This window comes from Diuraphis noxia, unplaced genomic scaffold, assembly GCF_037042655.1.
Source record: "Diuraphis noxia isolate RWA-SAM2 unplaced genomic scaffold, SU_Dnox_SAM2 contig0005, whole genome shotgun sequence".
Lineage (NCBI taxonomy): Eukaryota > Metazoa > Arthropoda > Insecta > Hemiptera > Aphididae > Diuraphis > Diuraphis noxia.
This window is the reverse complement of record NW_028301715.1, coordinates 9,049,220-9,071,248: the sequence shown is the minus strand read 5'-3', so window position 1 is coordinate 9,071,248 and position 22,029 is coordinate 9,049,220. Positions and strand designations below refer to the sequence as shown.

General features: G+C 26.3%; 1 protein-coding gene across 1 annotated transcript in view; it reads right to left on the bottom strand.

The window, feature by feature from the left end:
- LOC107169398 (lachesin-like) overlaps positions 1-22,029 on the bottom strand; it is a 138,547-nt gene that overhangs the window by 58,707 nt on the left and 57,811 nt on the right. The window contains exons 3-6 of the mRNA XM_089228429.1: positions 20,954-21,161; positions 11,498-11,659; positions 6,748-6,876; positions 937-1,227 (exon numbers count right to left, since the gene is read on the bottom strand). Coding sequence (XP_089084555.1) covers positions 937-1,227; positions 6,748-6,876; positions 11,498-11,659; positions 20,954-21,161 — 790 coding nt within the window. The remainder of the gene's footprint in view (positions 1-936; positions 1,228-6,747; positions 6,877-11,497; positions 11,660-20,953; positions 21,162-22,029) is intronic.

Genomic DNA, 22,029 nt, shown 5'->3' with positions numbered 1-22,029 from the left:
ATTATAACCATAATTTAATTATTCTCATATCTCGCAATGATTAATACAGTACTTATGGCATATGCGTTGAGTTACAAGTTTAGAAGTTTCAATACTTCAAAGGGACTTCATTACCAATTTTATATTCCATGTACTATAATAACATTCACATAATTCAAATTGCATTATGGTATAAAATTTGTAACATAACTACCTACAATACTTCAATGAACTTGTAACGAATTAGCAATTACACTGAAACCGTAAATCTTACTAGTCCCACACAGTCAATCGATGCCAAATAGACGATAATGTTTATGTAGGTATATATTATTTGGTGAATCGTATCGTAATCGAACATTCCCAGTAGGGCACTGTTTTTAAACGATTTCGGTGGCACAATATTTGACACGAACCAGTGCAAACGTTTTTACCTAAATTTAAACCTAATATAAATAGGTAACCGATTGTAGTCTGGGTTATTTAATTTGATCATTCGATTTGTGATTGGTCATAAGTGCCATATAGTATTTAATTAGATTTATATTTTGGAGTATGAACGACTAAGTAATTATAGTTTACAACTGTGTCGAAAACATTTACCTTACGTTCTTTCTCATTTCTCTTAAAAAGGTTAAGTCCAGTATAATAATGATTAGGTAATCGAGTACAGAGGCGAAGAAAAACAGCAGTATATTAGATGCTTTAAAGGATAGGTGAAAGTGAAATTTAAATACTACAATAACAAACAATCAAATATTGTTATTCTTTAAAAATCACGATTATCTATAATTTTATTTTCTGTAGATCTACTATAAAACTATAATAAAATTGAGACAGTGTTTTTTTTTTTTTTTTAAGTATAAAACTACCAATACAACGATTATGCAATAAGAGAATTTATTAACCATAATAATTATACTAATATATTATGTAGATACATATAAATATAATTACCATAAATTCGCATGGATCCTTCGGCTTCACCCAACGAGTTTTTTGTAACACATTTATAATTTCCATAATCTGCTGGACTTAGAGATCGTATAGTTAGCTTCATGTGTGCTTTGTACCCATCTTCATTGATTACTATATGATACTTTAACCCAGGAAATATCATATTTATGGATTCTTGGTATGACCAAAAGCTTATTGGTCGAGGATATGCTTCAATCATACAGTCGATCGTGACGTCAGTTCCCAACGGGGCACCGACTAATTGATTTGGTACTAGCAACGTTGGAGAAACTGAAAATAAAAATATGTAGGTAAAATAAAATAACAATTTAGTACAATTATTGTATGTGGAAAACAAATTAATTCCGATAGTTTTACATTTTTTACATATCCTCATATTATTATGTCTATTTACCTAACTAAACTGTATAACCTAATCAGATGTTTTAAGTCCAGGATTTCAGTTGTAAGGGTTTAGATTTAAGATCTTGTTCTCAAACATATTAACATTAGCTAGAAGACTCACCAATCTGAATTACTATCGTCAATAAATATAATGTGAAAAAATATGAGTATTCTTTGTCTGAACAATTCAAATAGGTACGACAAATCGATTAATATTGAGTATGATAAATTTTCAACTCTAAAGTGAAGTGCGAAAACAACTGTGATACTTGTACCAAAAATTGGCGGATGAAGCGACTTTGTTGTATTTATAAATACAATTTATTATTTTATTAATCTCAATAGTTTTGCGGAGTGGCAAATACTGCAACATAATTTAATCGAAAAAATTGAAAACTAAAAGTACGTAAAATATCGAAACCTATCATAAAATGATTGAAAAAGAATAAAATAGAGAGAATAATATTGTAATATTAGAGAAGGATTTGCGTTGAATATAGAAGGATATGTCTGTTTGCGAGTTAAAAGGAGACAACAGGTAGGCGTGTTGTGGTGGAAATTTGATGAAGTTAATGAGGATACGGTGGTTATAGGTTAGGTTACATTTTACATTTTGCTCAACGTTCAAAGAAAGTTTGATCATACTAGAAGGAAAACTTAGAATTAGAATAAAATATAAATTATTAAATGAAAACACGTGCTTGAGCATACTGAGTAAATTATCCTGTGTACATCAATAAATTCCAATAGTCGTCAAAAAATACCGTAGCAATTTCACAAAGTGGTCAGTAAACTTCTTCAATGAATATAATAAAAGCAAAACCAACCCAAATAAATACATTAACGTTGATCGTATAGTTTAGTCCCCTTGAGACGAGATCTTTCAAAAATTGAAAAGTTTATATGCTGTAATAGCTAAAAGTAAACCGAAAAGTCAAAATGATGACGAACTAAACACCGAACGTCATATCTTGTAAATTACTTAAGCTTAAGTAATTTGTTAATTATGAAGTGAATTCATTCTATTATAATACATTATAAGTACAAATCACACAAAAATCACAATATAATTCAAATAATTTATTATTTATTCAATTAAATAAAACTCACTTTGTTTTATAATTATATATTATGGTCGTAAGTTTCATTTCAATTGAAAAAAATAAATATTTTTTATACATTTTTGCTATAGTATAGATTTCACAAAATTTGTACTTAGTTAATAACATTAACACAATGACCTTTGCATTAGTTATTAACAGGAACAATAATTATTTCTAATAATAGCAATTCTTCATTCATAATTAAATAATCACTAGAATTTGGTTACCTCTTCGTCGTTTAATATTCAAATCAAAAACGAATATTTTCTTAAAAGCGTGTAAAATTAATTTTTGAAACTTGGGAAATAATAATCAAATGCGTGAACTAAAAGTTTTCACGTGACCTATGACTAATTTCGTGCCATTTGCAAGTGTTGCGTTTATGAAAGATAATTGGTATTAAATTATGGGTGTGGCATATAATTTGTAGCTCATGGGTTGATGTTGTTCAATAATATTACATTACCTATATTCGGTAAAATTCGATTAAGATTATTTTAAAAACTGAATAAATTATGATAGGTACTTATAGACATTTGATAAAATTTGTAACGAAATCGCTCATTTTTTTTAATCACCATACCGAAGGGTTATAAATACTGAGTTATAAGCACGTCTTACAATTTATATTTAATTTATCGATTTTACGTTCGTATCAAAATATACAAGGCTGAAGGCTACTACGTTGGTCGATGAATAATCTAGTTAAAAGTAGTTAATAAAGAGATAAAATGGAAATGCTACGATGGATACAATAAAATATTCAAATTTAAAATCACCTTGCAAAGAAAAGTACAGTATTTAACTCTATTACTTATTAAGTAATTTGATCAATTAAAAATTTTAAATTTCAAATAACAGTTAATAAGAGATTCACGAATTAATCATACACTGGTGGGCTTAGCTGAACGCTTAGACCACATCAGTTTCTTAATTTAATTTTATGGAAAATGTAACATAATCATAATTATTTCTGAATCAAACTGCACCATATTATTAATCAAAATTATAATATTATAACGAGATAAAATAATAAATAAAATTATATTCTTATAACTTTTTTTTATCGTAGATTCATTTTTATCTTTCAAAAATTATCACTGTATAGTGTATACTTTCCATCATTTGTTAGGTAGGTACTTATTGTAAAATATTACCACTGCGGAACTTCAAAATATTATGATATATTTATGCATTTACATCAAACTGTGTCACGTCTTATTTTCCATTTTTTCCCTTGTTATATTTTTGTTGGAAACAAGAAAAGTTTTTAAAGGGAATTCTTCGTTTTTATATTTATCATAATTTAACAACGTACTGTGAATTTACACCAAATTAATAAGTTTTAAAAATAATATTGTGCAGTTCTCTAAAAAAACATTGGTAGTTAGTTTTTTTTTTCTGATGTAGAAAATTAAATAATGAATTATTGAATCCATAAGAGTTCCAGTATTCCACAAAAATGTTTTGACTTTTGAGTTTAGAGTCTTATTATGTATTTGTGAGTTTGTGTAAATTAAATTTAAATTGATTATTTAGTTAATTAACTTAATTTAAAATTACCACTTTTCAAACTGTTTTCTGTTATCACTTAAAATTATATTATTTTTATGAGAATATTATACAAAACTGTAATACTCATAATTTTTTTACAGCATATTTATTTTCTATAAGTATTTTATGAATAACCATATAGGTATATACTTTATTTTTATTATACGAAATTCCAAGCCTATGTAAGGTAGGTATCTACATCTACAAATATTAACAGCATCGGTTAGGACTTAGGAGTAATGGTAATAAGTAATATAGTAATAATGGCAATTGTGCTGATACATAAAGTTGGTTAGACATTATTATAAATATAAAGGTAGTAAGAATGAAGAATATTATTAGACATATAATTTATTGTATCCATGATTTAAAATACTATATAAACGCAATGACTCGAACAATGACGATAAATATCAAACATAAATAATGAACATTATAGTCGACTATCGGTTTATTAACTAGCAGGGTTACAATATATTTTATTCAAAAGTATATAGTACCTAATATAATTTATTTCAATCACATAATATAGTGATAATATTTTAAGCACGTACCTACTGGTTTTAATTTGATATATATATATATATTATTTTGAAAACATTGAGAAATTCAAACGACATATTATACCCTTTAAGCAAAATATATTTTTTTTTTTTTTTTTTGTAACGATTTTCAATATGGTTTGTCTTTGCTATCCACCTTAAATTGCAATACGTTATAATTTTTTTTTTAAACGAACTTATGTCAATTCTCTTTCGAAACACATCACTATTATTTAGTCGCGTGCAATAATGTGGTCTGTGTGTATGCAACAATGATGGTGATTACGCCCCCACACTATACCACTCATAAACACACACAAAGTAAAGATGTGTATTATTACACCGATCTAACGTTCGCGTGACTTCGCACACCAGACAGACTGGCAGTTCATTAAAACCAGCGTTGTGAACGTATATACAGAGCCGACGTGTACGTTTTAATTGAAGTTACAATAGGAGAAACTAAAAGTTTACCCGTAGAGGGTTTCAATTTTTCTTGTGGTCCGAATTCGTCGTTATTATGACTCCGCGCACTGCATTGTTCGGGTAACAGACTGGCGCCGTACGGCGGGATAGAAACAATAATGGTTAAATCGTTCATGGCCGTCACTCATCTGCAGTCATCACGCAGATATTATTTCGATACATTTTTAATTTTTTACCCCGCCATTTCCGTTTGCGCCGCTCCAGCGGCATAATGTTATTATTGTTATTATAGGCAGCTCTACAACAATGTATTATTATCACATGTTCATCCCCGATTTGGCTGCAACTCGTGAAGACGAGATTTACTCTCGTCGGATACAACAATGACTGACGTTTCGCCGGAAGAGTCCGTGTAGGTTTCATCCCCTTGGAAGCCGCCCGCCCGTCTGCAGTCTCGCGCATTGGCGAGACACAAAGACACACCGACGCCGTTATTGCTTCCGGCTTGTCGACTTGCAGCTCACTATTATTTTTTCTCTCTCTTATTGTTCGACAGCCACTGACGTTGTAACCGCCGCTGCAGCGATCAACGAGAACTTTTTCGAACTCGGTGTTTCGATGCAATATAATACGACCGGCAAAACCAATCGAATTTAGCTCAAGTGTGTGTGGTTGAACAACAAACCAATAACTAATAATATATGAAAAATATTACTATGAATTAATTTGTTTGCGCGACACGCTTTGTTAATCGTTTAGCGTATTATTAATATTATTTTCAAGTGGCGTCTTTATTATTGATAACGAAAACCGAGATAAACGCGCAACAACTAACGAAATTGTTGATGAGGAAAACGTTCAAAGTTCTATTTTAATTAATTATTTAACAGCTGAATGTCAGATAGGTATACTCTGCGCATAGCATTATGATATTTAACGAAAAAGTTAGAAAAAAAATTGATTCCATAGAAAGTTTAGATAGAAATTCTCGTGAAACATTCAGTTTATTGTCCATAAAAAAATAAAATAAAAGCAAAGCATGATTCTATAGTGGGATTTTTTTTGGATAATATTACAAAATCTTTTTGTTATTTACCTTGGATGTGAAAATAAAACTGCAAGATAATATTAGTTTTGTTCACAAAGTATTGAATAATATTTTAAACAGTCAAGGACGTTATAATATATTTTACGCGCGCTCGTGAGCGCTGTATTTAATAAATTATTAATCCATCAAGTCTTGCATGTTTCTCGTTCCCAAAATTAATTTCTACTGGCATGCACTCTGATATTACTTGTATTAATTTTGCATATTGTGTAAAATATGTACAGAAGAGTTTATTATATAAATAAATAATAATTGTACCTTTGATTAGTGATTAGGTATTATAATAAGCTTTTGAGTTATTATTAATAACAAACCTATTTTAATATTATACAACGTACTTATTAATGCATTCACACAGCTTTGCTATTTTTAAGCTTCCAATTAATTGGACTAAATATTTATCGAAAAAGTAATTATTATTTATTACAAGATGTGATGCATCATACTATATATGGCTTCATTGTATCGCTTTGAAATCTCGGGACCCATTTTAGCGAGTCTGATGTTCGACAGTATAATTATTATTCAAATGATAATTTATAACTGAACGGATTAAGACGAAACCTCGATTGACTGAGTAATGAAATAACTAATCGTTTACAGTTTTCAATAATTATAATTATTTCTATCTTTTTTTTTTTTTTTTAAGTGACGAAAGTCGTCTAATGCTTACATTCAATGTCGAGAACAATTCTTTTGCTGACCGACGGAGGAATTCCATTAGATGCGATGCACAAATAAGATCCCATGTCGGCCCGGCTAACTTTGGTCAGGTTCAGAACATTGCCGTGCTGCTTTTCGACTGTAAAACAATATTCATAAACGAGAAAAAATTAATATTATTATAAAATATGATTATTACGTTTACGATAAGAGCAAAAGTTCAGAATGTCGTTTCTAAATATTTATGTGTTCAATTATCTAAATGTAATTTCTGTGGCTTGCGCACCCCAGCACCAGACGCAGGCATTATTGTTCCGGAAGATAGTGGTTTTAATAAATAATATTGCTTCAGTCTTGTAAAATATAGTATCATGTATCATGTATGTGCTATAGAATACAAAGAGGATACCTATTATGTCATAACTATTATCATCATTACTATTACTATATTATTAGGACCCTCAAGTATAAACTGTTACACTATAAAACCCGTCGTAAAATGTGTATATAAATTTGCGACTAACATTCTAAAGTGTTAACTTTAATTATTACTGATGTTTTGTTACTTACATGAAACGCATGTAAATATTTACAAAAAATATTCGATGTATAGAAATCATATATTAATAATTTTTCGAGTTATATAAAAGTATTTCGAATTGATAAACAAAGTATTTCGGTTGCCTCTGGATGAACGAAAAAATTCAATGACATTTAACTGCTTTGATATTTGTCCGACACATTTTCAATGCATTTCTTTGTTACCGTCTTTAAATTAATAGTTTGTTGGCATCGCTGTAGTATTGGTAACATGATTGAGTTTTTAATTAAAGCATAAAACCATGTATTCTCCCACAGCACTGTATGTTTGTTGTATGGTTGACGAAAATATATGTATATGGCACTCAAAAAGTGGATTTATAAATGTTAATAAGAAATTTAAAAAAAAAAAAAGTTTGAATTAAAAACTATATTGTATAGGTAATATTTTAAATGGCAAGAAAGAAATCAAACTGACAATAGTGTGTTATCAATGTTTTAAAACTTTAAATTTAAGCTTTATATAAAATGCTTTGTTATTAGGTAGTAATAAATAAATCGAATGAGAATATAATTTTCTAAGTGTGTCATTGTAGGTCAAAACTGTATACTAAGCCAAGTAAATTATTTCTTTCGACCAAACATTATATTCATTTAAATATTATAATATCATTGAATAAAGTGCCTGTGTAAAATATTTGAAGTAGAAATGAAACAACTAATCCAAATTATGTTAGTATGATGACTTTAATTTACATTTTAGCTACAATACACTACTTATCTAAATGAACACTCTCGAATTAACTGAGTTATGGAAGAAAAAAAATAAATTAACAATTTTATTTCTGATGTTTATTTTAGCGAACGGGGGGTTTTTTTTAACGAGAAAGAAAATTATACCATCGGGTGGGTGTATAATAGTTTTTATATTAATATTAAAAAAAGTGATGTAAATAATGCATGTACTTCTAATAGTCTTAACCTAAAATAATTTTATGTTAGATATTAAAATAATATGATTATTTTTTTGAGTTGAACATTTACGAGCTTCAAACTGTGAATTACTTTCGTCGTACATACTCGACACACGTGTGATCTTTGGTTGTAAATGATATATAAATTAATGTTAATTTATGTTTTCCATGACATATAACAGGAATAAAATTGTCTAACGGATATTTTGGCAGAAATCTCACAGTTGATCTCATTAATTCATTGGTGCAACGTGTCTAGCCAATGAAGTGGTCTAAAAAATTGACTTATCTTTCTAACATCAAAACCAATCACGAAGCTGTCACACCGATTGAAACCGTCGGAGACAATTCAATTCTTTGGATTCGTAATCTAATTTTATAGGTAGGAAAACTACACAACCATGTATCCCTTGCACTTATTTTACAGCAAACAACTTGTAAACTAACCCCATAAACTTTACCTTCAGGGAACACTTAATGTTACATCACATGACTTAAACTTTGAAGTTTTTTTATGATTTGTTGTTATTATATTATATATATTGTATGCATGTATGTATATAAAAACCGAGTATATCAGCGATTAACCACATCTCAAAATGTAACTTTTTCAGCGTCCATTAGCAAAATATACAAAAAAAAAAAAACGTTGATAAACTTTCATCGTAAAATCTCACTTTCGACAGAGGCACTTTTTGCATTCCTTGGAGTGTAATATAATTTTTTTACATAAAAGACTTCACTAAGAAACGACACGAAAAAATGAAGCCTAACTGACTGCCCTGGAGTGACACTAAAAGTAAATAATCGTCGATTAGGGACGACATTTTAAAAGTATAACCACTATTCAACGAAGTTCGACAATAAAATTCAATGCATTAAATATTAACGTTATTTGGTTAATTAATAATTCATTACAATCATTTTAAGTACTTAGCACTAAATGATTTTCTGTTCTATAGTGGTTATTAAGTGTTTGTTCAAATAATAAAAATACAATTTTGTATACCAACATAATACACGAGTAAAGACTGAAACGAAAACACATGTAACATTGATGGACATCTAATCATTGGCATAGTTCTAAAAGATCAAAACCAGCCAGCTAGAAAACCCCATTAATCTAAACACCAAATAAAACAGTGTTCGAAAATAAATTCAAAATAAGATTTCTGTCAACTTTTATCTATTCCATTGGAATATTGAAAAGCGAAAATCAAATTGTTTTTTTTTTTTTCTAAGATTATAATACAGAAATATCAAGATGATCTCGGTGCACTATTTGTTTTCTCTCTAGAAAGTCTAGGCCCATACGTTGCAATTACTTATTAAACTCTGGTTCTAAAGAAGAACATCTGTTTTTAGCTTTGAATATGAAGTGAATAACCTGTCAACACACTCTCATAAAGAATAATATCTTTCTTGTTTGTACTTTATATTTCTTAAGATATTTTTTTCCTCCGATGTTGGAATATTTTTAATTTGTAATAATTTCCATGTATATAACTTGATCGAAACAAAATATAATAAAAACACAGCCAATATCTTCAACTTTTGAGTTTGAGAATAAGTATATTCATCCTTGCATTAAAGCTTAAAATAAATGATTGATTCTAGTGTACAAAAATACACTATGTTTTGTATGAAAAGAAGCGAATAGTTACACATATTATAGTAGTTAGTTGATATCATCTTAATATAGTTACTATTTTAAGACGGCGTTTTGTATATGCAATTTCACTACAATTATCATTAAAAGTATATTCAAAAGTGATTGTATAAAATATATTGTGAACAAGGTCAAAATAAACAAATATTATAAACTATCAGATACTGAAAACCTAGTGAAATAAATTTATTAAAATATAAACTTCTGTGCGAATAAAAACGATTACATGAATAAAATAACTGTTTTGTATTTAGTCAAGAGCAAATAAATTATCGCACGATCATTGATGACTGCCATTAAAATATTTGTGGACATTTTGTTATTCAGTCTATTAATTTGTATAATTTAATTAATACCATGCATACAGTGCATAATATAATAATATTTATAAATATAAAATCGCATAGGTAATATTTATGTATTTTAAAACAACAATATAACGTATCTAAGTGATTGTACAACATATTGCTGTGTATATCAATGCAATTCAAACAAATATCTATATTTATGTAAGGTTAGTTTATACGAGGTTTTAAAAGCAACATCATCTAATGGACAACTTGTCTTTGAAAAAAACTCAAGTAGATGTTCAACTTTTACGATACATATTAGTATTAGTAAACATGCCAAAAAGAGAGCTAATAGAAATATCAAATATTTCTGAAAATACTGATCATTCAAGGTTCACCTCAACAAGACCACATAATAATACAAGTTATAGTGAATGTAATCAACTGCCAAAGTATATAACGCAGACTTCACATATTAAAAATAGCCCAAAGTAAACATATCAGTTGTTTCTCAAGTACCATATTATGTTACGTAATATATTTTAATGTTACATACTTTTTTAAATATTGTGTCTCATTATATACATATAATGAGCTTGTTTATACAATTCTATAATAACTAATTATTAATATTGTTATTTCGAAATTTAAAATGTTAAACAAAAATAGTGTGCGTTTCAAATATCGATCTGAATAAATCAAATTTTAGAAAGTAGTTTATTAGTTATATTATTTAAAGTTTAGATGAGAAGTGGACAATAATTTTGCGGGGAATTTCTGTACTGTCACTCCATTCCACTCTATTATCAAAACTATAAATAATTATAACCCATATAAAATAGTTCGAGTTATACACAAATATAAAGGTACTTCAAAATATAAAATTAAAAATTCATGTTCACGTTTAAAAAAAAATAGAGAATTTAAAAATATTAATAAAAAAAACATCGAGCTTTAAAAATGACGAGTGCCTTGCAATGGATCATCCAAAATTATATTTTTTAATTAATAATAAGTAATTACTGATTAAACTCAGCATTATATTATTTAACTATGTATTAACTTCGTGTTTAGGCAATATGTGAGATGTAAAAGTGTCAAAAACAGAAACCTTTTAAACGAATTTGATCAAACAATGGCGGAGTCAAACAATAAATATAAATAAATAATGAATACAATAAACAATTTGTAAATGTTATATATATAAATGTCTTGATTTACAGAAGTCAACATTTAAATAGCGAAAATTATATTATCTAAGTACACATGTAATGTTTTTATTTTTACCTTTTTTCCTTTTATCTACAGTTATATTGAATCCATTTTCTCTTTTCCACACAATCCTTGGTTCCGGATTACCTTTTGCTTTACATGTAAGTGATATATTGAGGCCTTCTCTTACAGCTACAGTTGAAGTGGAACTTTCATCGTCCACAATGTTTGGTGGCACTGTCAACATTCGATTGATTAATTTACTGTATTAATTCTAACCACTATAAATTGAAAAAAATACACAATATATGATTGTAAAAATATAAGGACTCTTTTCACTTTACTCACACTTCAATCCTTAATAATATAGTAATGCCTATGTAGTAAAATGTCTAGAACAGTTATATTTTTTTTTTTAAATGAAGTAAACCAAATTCTACCTTCACTATTATGTAAAATATAATATTAAATACTGTAATTTATTATAAATATTTAAATACATTTAAATGAAATATTTTACATTTCTTACTCGTAAAAATTATAGTCATACATTAAATATGTGCATCATAATTTATTATATTAACTATATATAACTTAACGTTTTATAAATTGAATTGTTAATTTTTTCAAAATAGTATGTATTTCAACATCCTTATATTTTTAACTTCAAAGGTATTATTTTATCTTGAGATAAATTATTTAAGATAAGTGAAAGAGGTAGATTCTTATATTCTCTAATATTAATTTATAATTACATAATATAAGTAAATGTACTTAATTTTAAAATATACAGAACAAATAAATGTCATTTAATATCATATATTCTATAAGTTTAGAAATATTATTTATTTATCTGAAGGTAAAAGTTCATAATTTGAATAATTTAATGATTTAGTGTTACGTAGAAACATAATCACTAAAAATTCACGAGTTTTTAATTTGTATTTTTAATCATTCTTTGAATTTATAGATTTTTGCTATCTTTAAAATGGAATATAAAACAAATAATATTTTTAGGCCAACAAATAAAACTATTTATAACATACTTGTAATAAAAAAGTATGTAAGTTATCAAACTACTGAAACTAGTTAAAATTGTGTTACTCATATTCTAATATTATTTAGTCTTTGTAATAACGTTATAATGTAATCTAATATATTAAAAAATTATTACTTATCTGACATATAATTGTTATAACTATAAGTAAGAAACGTATGAAAAATGCTATATATATATATATATATATATATATATATTAGTTTAAGATTTTGTTATTTAAATAAATCCATATATATATAGAAAAAGATGAAAAATCACGCACAGTTTTAAATAAGAAATATATTGGACGCTTGGTAGCAAAGAAAGTCACAAATCATAAACAATAGGCTTACGTCAGGTATTTGACAGTCCAGAAAACGTAAGTCAATAATACATTTATGCTTCTTTATTGAAACGTCCAGCATTGTGGTAAAATCATTATTTATGTCGGTAAAGTTTATGTGAAATCCAATATTCAGTTTTTCATTATTTATTACTTTTGGTCAAGGATATCATTGTGATATGACAACAATATTTAGTTTTTTTTTTATATTTTATTCCGTTTATCTCTGAATTTATTCATGAATAGGGATTTACGATGATTTGAATTATTAAGATTAGGTATTCTAAATATTTGAAATGTTGAATACTCCTAAGTTAAAACTTTTATTGTTCATAATTATCAGAGCATGAAACTTAATAGTGTCGAATATTTGTGGTAAGTTTAGGAGGATAAAGCTGCAAAATTATACCAAGATTATATAACATTTCTCATCACAATATATATTATTTTACATATTTCATATAGATTTCTCTAATAATGTATATATTAATATAAAAACATTTTTCAAACTTGAGAACTATTTTGCAGTTTTATATTTTTATTTTAAAATTAATAGGTACACTAACAACTTTTTTACTCATTTAAAATATTATATTTGAATGAGTGTAATATATCATATTTCTTATCTAACATAATTTTTTTTAAATTATGCATCATCCAACTTAAACAATTTTTTTTTTTAAATTACGACATTTTGTAAGATAGATTTAAAATGTATTGTATGTAATCAATATAATATGGGAAAAATTTTCAAAAAATATTTTTCAATATAATTTTTAACACAATAAATGTGAAATACCAAATTATAAAGTTGGAAAAATAGTAAAAATAAGTACTTTCTTTCAATATAATATAATGTGACAAATAATAAAAAAGCGGGTAAGTCGTGGATGTCGCTTTGCTGTACTGTAGGTTACTGTAATGGATGAGATTAAATTTGAATGCAATGATAGGTATCATTGTATACGAAAAACGATTCTGAACGGAGATGATTTGTCATTCTATTTAAATATTGTCATATATTCTATTTTGAAACAAATATTTTATTTTTCAATTAAGACGCATTTTGCATATGGCATGGTTAATCAATTAGTGTAGTTATCATAATTCATAATACTTTATATTATCATAGTTATACATGTACCTGAGTACCTGGTTTGAGGATAAATCGTTATCATTACGCGATTTCATAAAAATTTAAAACTCAAACGCTCAAAAAATTTTTCCTATAATGACACTTCAAATTTTCTCTATAGCTATTTGAAGCAAAACTTATGGAAAACTTGGTGTTAAATTTTATAACCTTAGATATAAATACAAACAATATTATGAATTTTGAACTACAAAATAATTTGCAAATATTCTTGGTTTTGACGAATTTTTGTCAATATTTGAAATTCATATGCTAATAAAAATTTTATTTGAATTTCCGGTGGACATTTTTTTTGTGATAAAGATTGACAAATTTGTAAGGAATCTTGTATTAAATTTTCAAATCTTAGGTATAAAAGGAAAATTTTTTATGAATTTCTAGAATAAAATAATTTACGAATTTTCGTGATTTTTACGTATGTTGTCAAAATTAAAATTTGAATGCATGTAAAAAAAAAATTTGGCTATATATTTCTTTTATTTTTCAACTGCTATTGCAAAACTATATTATGAGCCTTGTATTAAATTCTCAAATCTTAGAATTAAAAAGAAAAACTTTTATGAATTTCTATCTAAGATAATTTGAACATTGCCGTATATTTTATGTATTAAATCAAATTTTGAACTGTAAATTCTTATAAAAAAAAATTGTGACTATATCTTTCTTTTATTTTTCAACTGTTATTGTAAAAATATGTTAGGAGCCTTGTATTAAATTTTCAAATCTTAGGTATAAAAGGAAAATACTTGATGAATTTCTAGTCTAAAATTATTTGCGAATTTTCGTGATTTTTATGTATTTTGTAAAAATTCAGACTTTGAATGCTTTAAAAAAAAAAAATGTATTCATGTATATTTCTTTTATTTTTCAACTGCTATTGTAAAAATATGTTAGGAGCCTTGTATTAAATTTTCAAATCTTAGATCTAAAAAGAAAAATTTTTATGAATTTCTATCTAAGATAATTTGAACATTGCCGTAATTTTTACGTATTAAGTCAATATTTGAACTTCAAATACTAATAAAATAAAATTGTGCCTATGTATTTTTATAAATTTTTAATTACTATAAGAATAACTAATGAGGAACTTTGTATTCAATTTTCATGTATTTTGATTGGGCCAAAAAAATTTAATCAACCCTTCAAAAAAATTTTTCAGAAATATTGAAAATTTCAGTTGTCTATAAATATCTCAAAAAAAGTCAAAATATTTTGAAAATTAAATCATGTAAAGAAAATGCCAATCTTAATAACTGGTAAAATTTTCAAGTTTCTAGGACTCATACTTTTTGAATAATAACAAATATTTAAAATCGTTTAAGGATAAATCGTTATCGTTACGCTATTTCGTAAAAATTTAAAATTCAAACGCACTTAAAATTTTTTCTATAATGATACTTCGAGTTTTCTCTATAGCTACTTGAAGGAAAACTTATGGAGAACTTAGTGTTGTATTTTTAATCCTTAGTTATAAACGCAAAAAATTTTATGATTTTTCAACTTCAAAATTACTTGCAAATTTTCGCGTTTTCGACAGATTTCGTAAAAATTTGAACTATAAACGTTTATAAAAAAAAATTGTGACTATGTATTCTTATAATTTTTTAATCACTTTAAGAATAACTTATGAGGAACTTTGTATTAAATTTTCAAGTATTTTGATAGGGCCAAAAACATTTTATCAACACTTCAAAAAAAAATCTTCAGACAAATTGAAAATTTCAGTCGTCTATAAATATCTCAAAAAAAGTCAAAATATTTTGAAAATTAAATCATGTAAAGAAAATACCAATCCTAATAACTGGTAAAATTTTCAAGTATCTAGGACTTATACTTTTTGAATAATAACAAATATTTAAAATCGTTTCAGGATAAATCGTTATCGTTACGCTATTTCGTAAAAATTTAAAATTCAAACGCACTTAAAATTTTTTCTATAATGATACTTCGAGTTTTCTCTATAGCTACTTGAAGGAAAACTTATGGAGAACTTAGTGTTGTATTTTTAATCCTTAGTTATAAACGCAAAAAATTTTATGATTTTTCAACTTCAAAATTACTTGCAAATTTTCGCGTTTTCGACAGATTTCGTAAAATTTTGAACTATAAAAGCTTATTAAAAAAAATTGTGACTTACGATTTTTAATTTTTTTTAGCTACAATAAGAAAAACTCATAAGGAACCTTGTATTAAATTTTCAAGTTTTTTTGGTCGTCCAACATTTTTTTACCGACACTTCAAAAAAAAATTCTCAAAAAAAGTGTAAATTTCAGTGGTCTATAAATAACTCAAAAAAAGTCAAAAATTTTTGAAAATTAAACTGTATATAAAGAACACTAATATAAACATTTAGTGAAAATTTCAAGTATTTAAAGTGATTATTTTTTGAATTACAACCATATAAAAAAATCGATTTGGTCGAAAACTGATTTTGCGTAAAAATTCCCGTTTTTCTGTCATTTTTTTTTTGTTTTTCTCGATTTTTTTGAAAACTGTTGGAAAATGTTTACTTTTGACCTCTATAATGCACCAAGGATCTTCAATTTTACATCGGAAACCACCCCCAAAGTTTGAAATCGAAGCATTATTTCGACTAGTTATGCTGTACACAGACACAAAAAAAAAAAACAAAAAAAAAAACACACATCATTGTAAAATCAATACATTCATCACTTCGTTCAGAATCTAAAATGTTTGTTTGCATTATTTCTGAAAATTTGAATCAAGAAAAATCATCTCTTACCGAGTAATTATAATTATAGTATTATAATTCAGTCCAAACCTAATAGTATTTTTTTCGATTGATTAAAAAAATTTCTCATAAATCAAGATTGTAAAAACAATATTGAATAGTAATACAATATCCAATTTATATAAATTACGGATCCGTATTAAAATGGAAAAGTTAATGACATGAATATTAATGATATTTGTTTGATAATAATTTCAAGTATATCATTATTTTAATTAAGTATACCTTTATGAAAACTATGATCAAATAGGTACTAAGCGCATGGATAGATTTAAATTTAAATTATGAACAAAGATGATTTAAACATCAATGTTTATGCGGATTTTGGTAATTTAAATTCCATAATGAAATAATTGTCTTTAATATTTAGATAAGGGGTTACGGTGCAGTTAATTTCGCATAACTAGCATAGATTTCAAAGAATTTTAGGTACATTTGAATAATTCACGAAATACAGCTTTATTTTATTGTGATTTATTTTAGAATTCTATACGAATGAATTACAATCTTAGAAGAGAAATGAGAAGGGCACATAATCTTCTCTTAGAAATGTCAGTTTCATGAGAATAGAATGTAATAATAAATATTATCATCCTGTTCACTAAAGTTATTTTTCGACTAAATAAAGTCGATATTTTTTCAAGATAGTTTTGACATTTAATGGTTAAATATTTTGTAAAGGAATTCAGAGCTTTTATAACGATTCGGCCAATAATAAAAAAAGTTCTACATTTTCAATGTATTAAATGTGATATACTCAAGTCAAAAAAACAACATAAAGCGCAATATATAATAAAAAAATACTTGACTAGGCAGTAATGAACACGATTATTATTTTTTAGTTTTGAATAGTGCAGCATTTACAGCTTGAGAGTATCGTTTCAGAAAATCCAAAAATAGGCGCAAACACATCGAATTTTAGTCGTATATGGTATATGTGACTATAGATTAACAAATTAATAAATGATCTAAAATGAAACTATAGTTAATTTGATCCCAAAACGTCGAAAGGAATACCTACAAGACATTGTAATAAGAAATTCAAAATTTAAATTCACTTAATTTAACTATAAGTAGATATTATTTGATTTCACAACACAGCTTAATGTAAAACTAAAAATTATGTTATAATTAAGTTGTTTTAATATATTTCAGATTTTTTTAGTTTAACTGCTGCAGTAACATAAATAGTTTTTTGTGTTCTTGTTAAAATAAATTAAATAAAGAAACATAAATAATATATTAAAATTAATTACATAAATCGTAAGTTGCTTGGCTTACTTGTGTAGCGTCTAAAGTTAAATTGGTTTGAAATATTTATCTTTTGTCTTATAGTTAACTCGATTACCTTTATTACACAACAAGCCAATCTTTATTATGTTTTTCTGAAGAATCTACCAATTTTTCACTTCTTGCAATTCAACTACACCTACTTCATTACTTGTAGCTTATTCTAAAAGTAAAATATTAAGAGCGAGTATACGTGAGTAAATATCTCACGTGAAATGAGAATATAGCAACTGCAAATGAGTAGACATTTTTTAATAATTGGATAAACTTTATTTAAAAATAATTATTTTATATGAACAATTTTAAATTTTATCATGTGATCGGAATAAATATTTGATCGAATAAATACAAAAAATAATCTAGTTTGTGTATTTTAAAATATTAGTAAATTCATATTTCGTATCACTTATTGTATTTCGCTGATTATTTTATTAGCTTTTTATAAATAGGTACAATAAGTAATATTATTAAACAATATATATTTTTAACATTGTTCTCAACAAATAAATTTCAAACTTGCAGTTTATTAAATGCATAAAAATTTATAATAATTAAATTATTAAAGTGATTAACCTAGTATGCTCATCCTATTTTTTCTTTAAGATGACTTTTAGCTAACTTATTAGTCATATATAGGTTAGGTCTATCATCTATTTGGTTATTATTTAAAACATTACATTGGATGAATACAATTGATATCGTAAAAAACCATTGGTTTTTTAAAAGTATGTATGACTTTACTTAAATATTCTCCGTCTTTGTTGATTTTCTCAATTACCTATTAAACGAAATACTCGTTTACTTTACCTCTTTCTTTAATCAAAATGTACCAACCCAATCACTAGATTTGCTTCCAGAAACGACCTTAAAAGGATGGATTATAAAATAAAAAAATGAATACCTAAAAATAAGTTTTTCCGCAAAACTACTTAATATTTAAAAATATGGTCCTTTAGTATAGATACTTAAGAGGACGCTATACCCGCATGATGTGTTGTCTCCGTCTTACACGCGTACTACATAGCAAATTTTCGTTCGCTAGATTCAATAGTGTGCTGTTAGTTTTGATATTAGAGTGAATTGACCCATTATCAAACTTTCAGGTAAGAAAATTATCAGTGTTCTCGTGTTGGTTTTTTACGATGTTTTAATTTTATTATATTTTCAATTCAATCTAATATCAAAACTAACAGCACACTATTGAATCTAGCGAACGAAAATTTGCTATGTAGTACGCGTGTAAGACAGAGACAACACATGCGGGTGTAACGTCCTCTTAACAATGAATTTATTCAAAATTTAATTTATGGAATTTTCATAGAATACACTTTAAAGTTCTTGAGATTTTTTTATACTTCTAATAAGTGTAATGCTGGTTCAAATTTTATTTTTCAAAAGTGAACCTCTTTCTACAGTTCTTACATTATTTATGGACTAATTCAAAATTTGATCGGTTATTCTTTGTTATTAAAATATTTATATCATGTTATACATTCTTTTTCTACTAAAAATCTATCGACTATTTAAACTATATCATTAAATATTCAATTATAAAATTTTCCCTTTTCAGCTGTTCATTGGTTCTATGTTTTTTTTTAAATTGTATCTTATCATCTAAAACGTGGTATTCTAATCATCATATTCTTTACTGTATTGTAATCCATAATATTTATGCATGAAAGTTGTTTTTTCAGCACAAGTGTCATGCCTACTTTAATCTTTGACTCATAACCTATATGATGTATAATACTAAATTAAGGTAACCCTATTTTAAACTCAAAAATTATTGATTATTTAAATATTTTTAGTAAATTTTTTATATTTTTCTTTAAAAAATTTAAAAAAAAATTGAAATTGAAATAAAATATTTTCGTATGAATAATAGTAATGACTAACTACTAATGGACATATTATTCTTGTTATTTTTTAAATAGATATAATGACTAATTAATTAAGACAGTTAATGTCTTTCCGTAATTTTTATTTATGTTTTAAAATATCTAAAAATCATCTATGGTTTTAGTTTTAACAACATAATATATAGTTCTACTCAAACAATTTATTATATTTAACTTTTTCTTTTTTCTTTTAGGTAATATCAACAAAGATATATACCTGATCTTTACTATATATATTATATGATTCCAGATATAACTTTATTCGTAGATGAATCTGAGGATAAAAAACTTGTTTAACTTTTTTTTTTGTACTATAGAGAAATAAAGTGGAGTCATTGGATTACATTCAAGTGCATAATCCATCCAAAGAGCTCATGTATTTTTAGTTGAGTTTTTTAAAAACTATTTTCGTTCAAACGCCGCTGAATGATATAATGAAAACTATAAAAGAAAGAATGGGATTTTCTGTTCTAAAATATTATAATCGGCTTTACTGGACAGTCCGGTGCAGGTGGAAAAAAATTAGTTCTGAATTTTAAGCCGGTCTTAGGTGTGAGGATTTTTTTAATTAAATTTTATCTCCATTCCCCACAATTCTCATTACCAGAACTATATTAAAATATGACATATATGCGGATAGTAGGAAATTTTATAACCTAAACTTGCGGACACAGTTAAATTGTTATAAGTTCTGATATCATTATAATGATATTTTTAACACAATCAATGGTCTTCCGTGAATGCAAAACTTCAAATTAATATTGTTGTTGAGCAAAAATCTTAAGCCACTTAGCTGTTAGAAAAATAGTATAGTTTTCATAGGGAATAGGGATCAAAATATAACAAAAAAAAATAATAACGATAAAATAAAGAAAATATTCGATGTGTATTAATAATATAATATAGGCTTGACGAAAAGTCGACCATGATGATGAGTAATGTGAAAAAATATTATTTTAATGGTAGATTATTTTTTTGCACCCTGATAGATAAAAATAATATTTTTATAGAACTATAATATTCTAACGAAAGCAAAATGATTTTTTTTTAACTCACCGACCACTTGCAGATAACCGACTTGACTGATCATCGGGTCGGTGTTAACTTGGCACATGTAAATGCCTTTGTCCGACGCTCTCACGCCGTTGATGTTCAGCAACCACGTTTTCTGGCCGTCGTGAGACATGCTAAACCTTGGTATTCTGGCGATGACATGTTTGTGCACTGTGAGTATCATCTTCCGATCAATGTGGATCCAGGCGACCTGTAAGTCATCGTAATATGTACCACAATGTAAGCTGGCTATAGTCATGTAAATAAGTCCACAGTATGTATCATGCGCTTTATATCAATATAGCAAAAGTAAGTAGGTATACAAAATTACATTAAAATTAAAATTTATAACGGAAAAATCAAAAGTTACATAACAAGTTCGATGAACTCGACGAGAAAAATATCGCATTACAAATCTACGACGTCGGTGCAAAATAATTGTCACATAATCAGCTGATTCGACGTTAAGTTAAAAATGGGACTTTTATTATCAGTAGTAACTTTTAGTAATTTGCATTCAAAGTACAATAATTTACTATACTAAATAAATATTATATTATGCACAATTTTATCTTCAACATAACATCCTATTAACATACAAAATATATTGACTGTTTACATAGTAGATGTTTAATGAAATAAACACAAATTTCATGACTAGACCAATAAGACAATTAGGCACTACAATTATAATGTATCATGTATTCATAAAATTTGATATTAACTTATTCTACACATGGAACATAATATAATTTTTATTAGATTATAGGATTTTAAGGATTCTAAATCTCATTGGCTCTTCAAAACGTACCTGTAATACAACAATGCACCTATTATAAAAGCAAAGGAACATATTACATAAGTATTCAATTTACTGCTTTGAGAAACAACGTCAGCAAAATTAATTTTCTCGAGATTTTCGTTTTTAGAAAATCAGTATCGATAATATTTTTCGTTAATAGTATAAATATACAATATCGATACTATGTTATTAAACACTCTTTAAACTCAATTATTAAAACCAGAGGATGTTCATTTTAGATGCACAAAAAGTGTTTGCTTATTAATATATATATTTT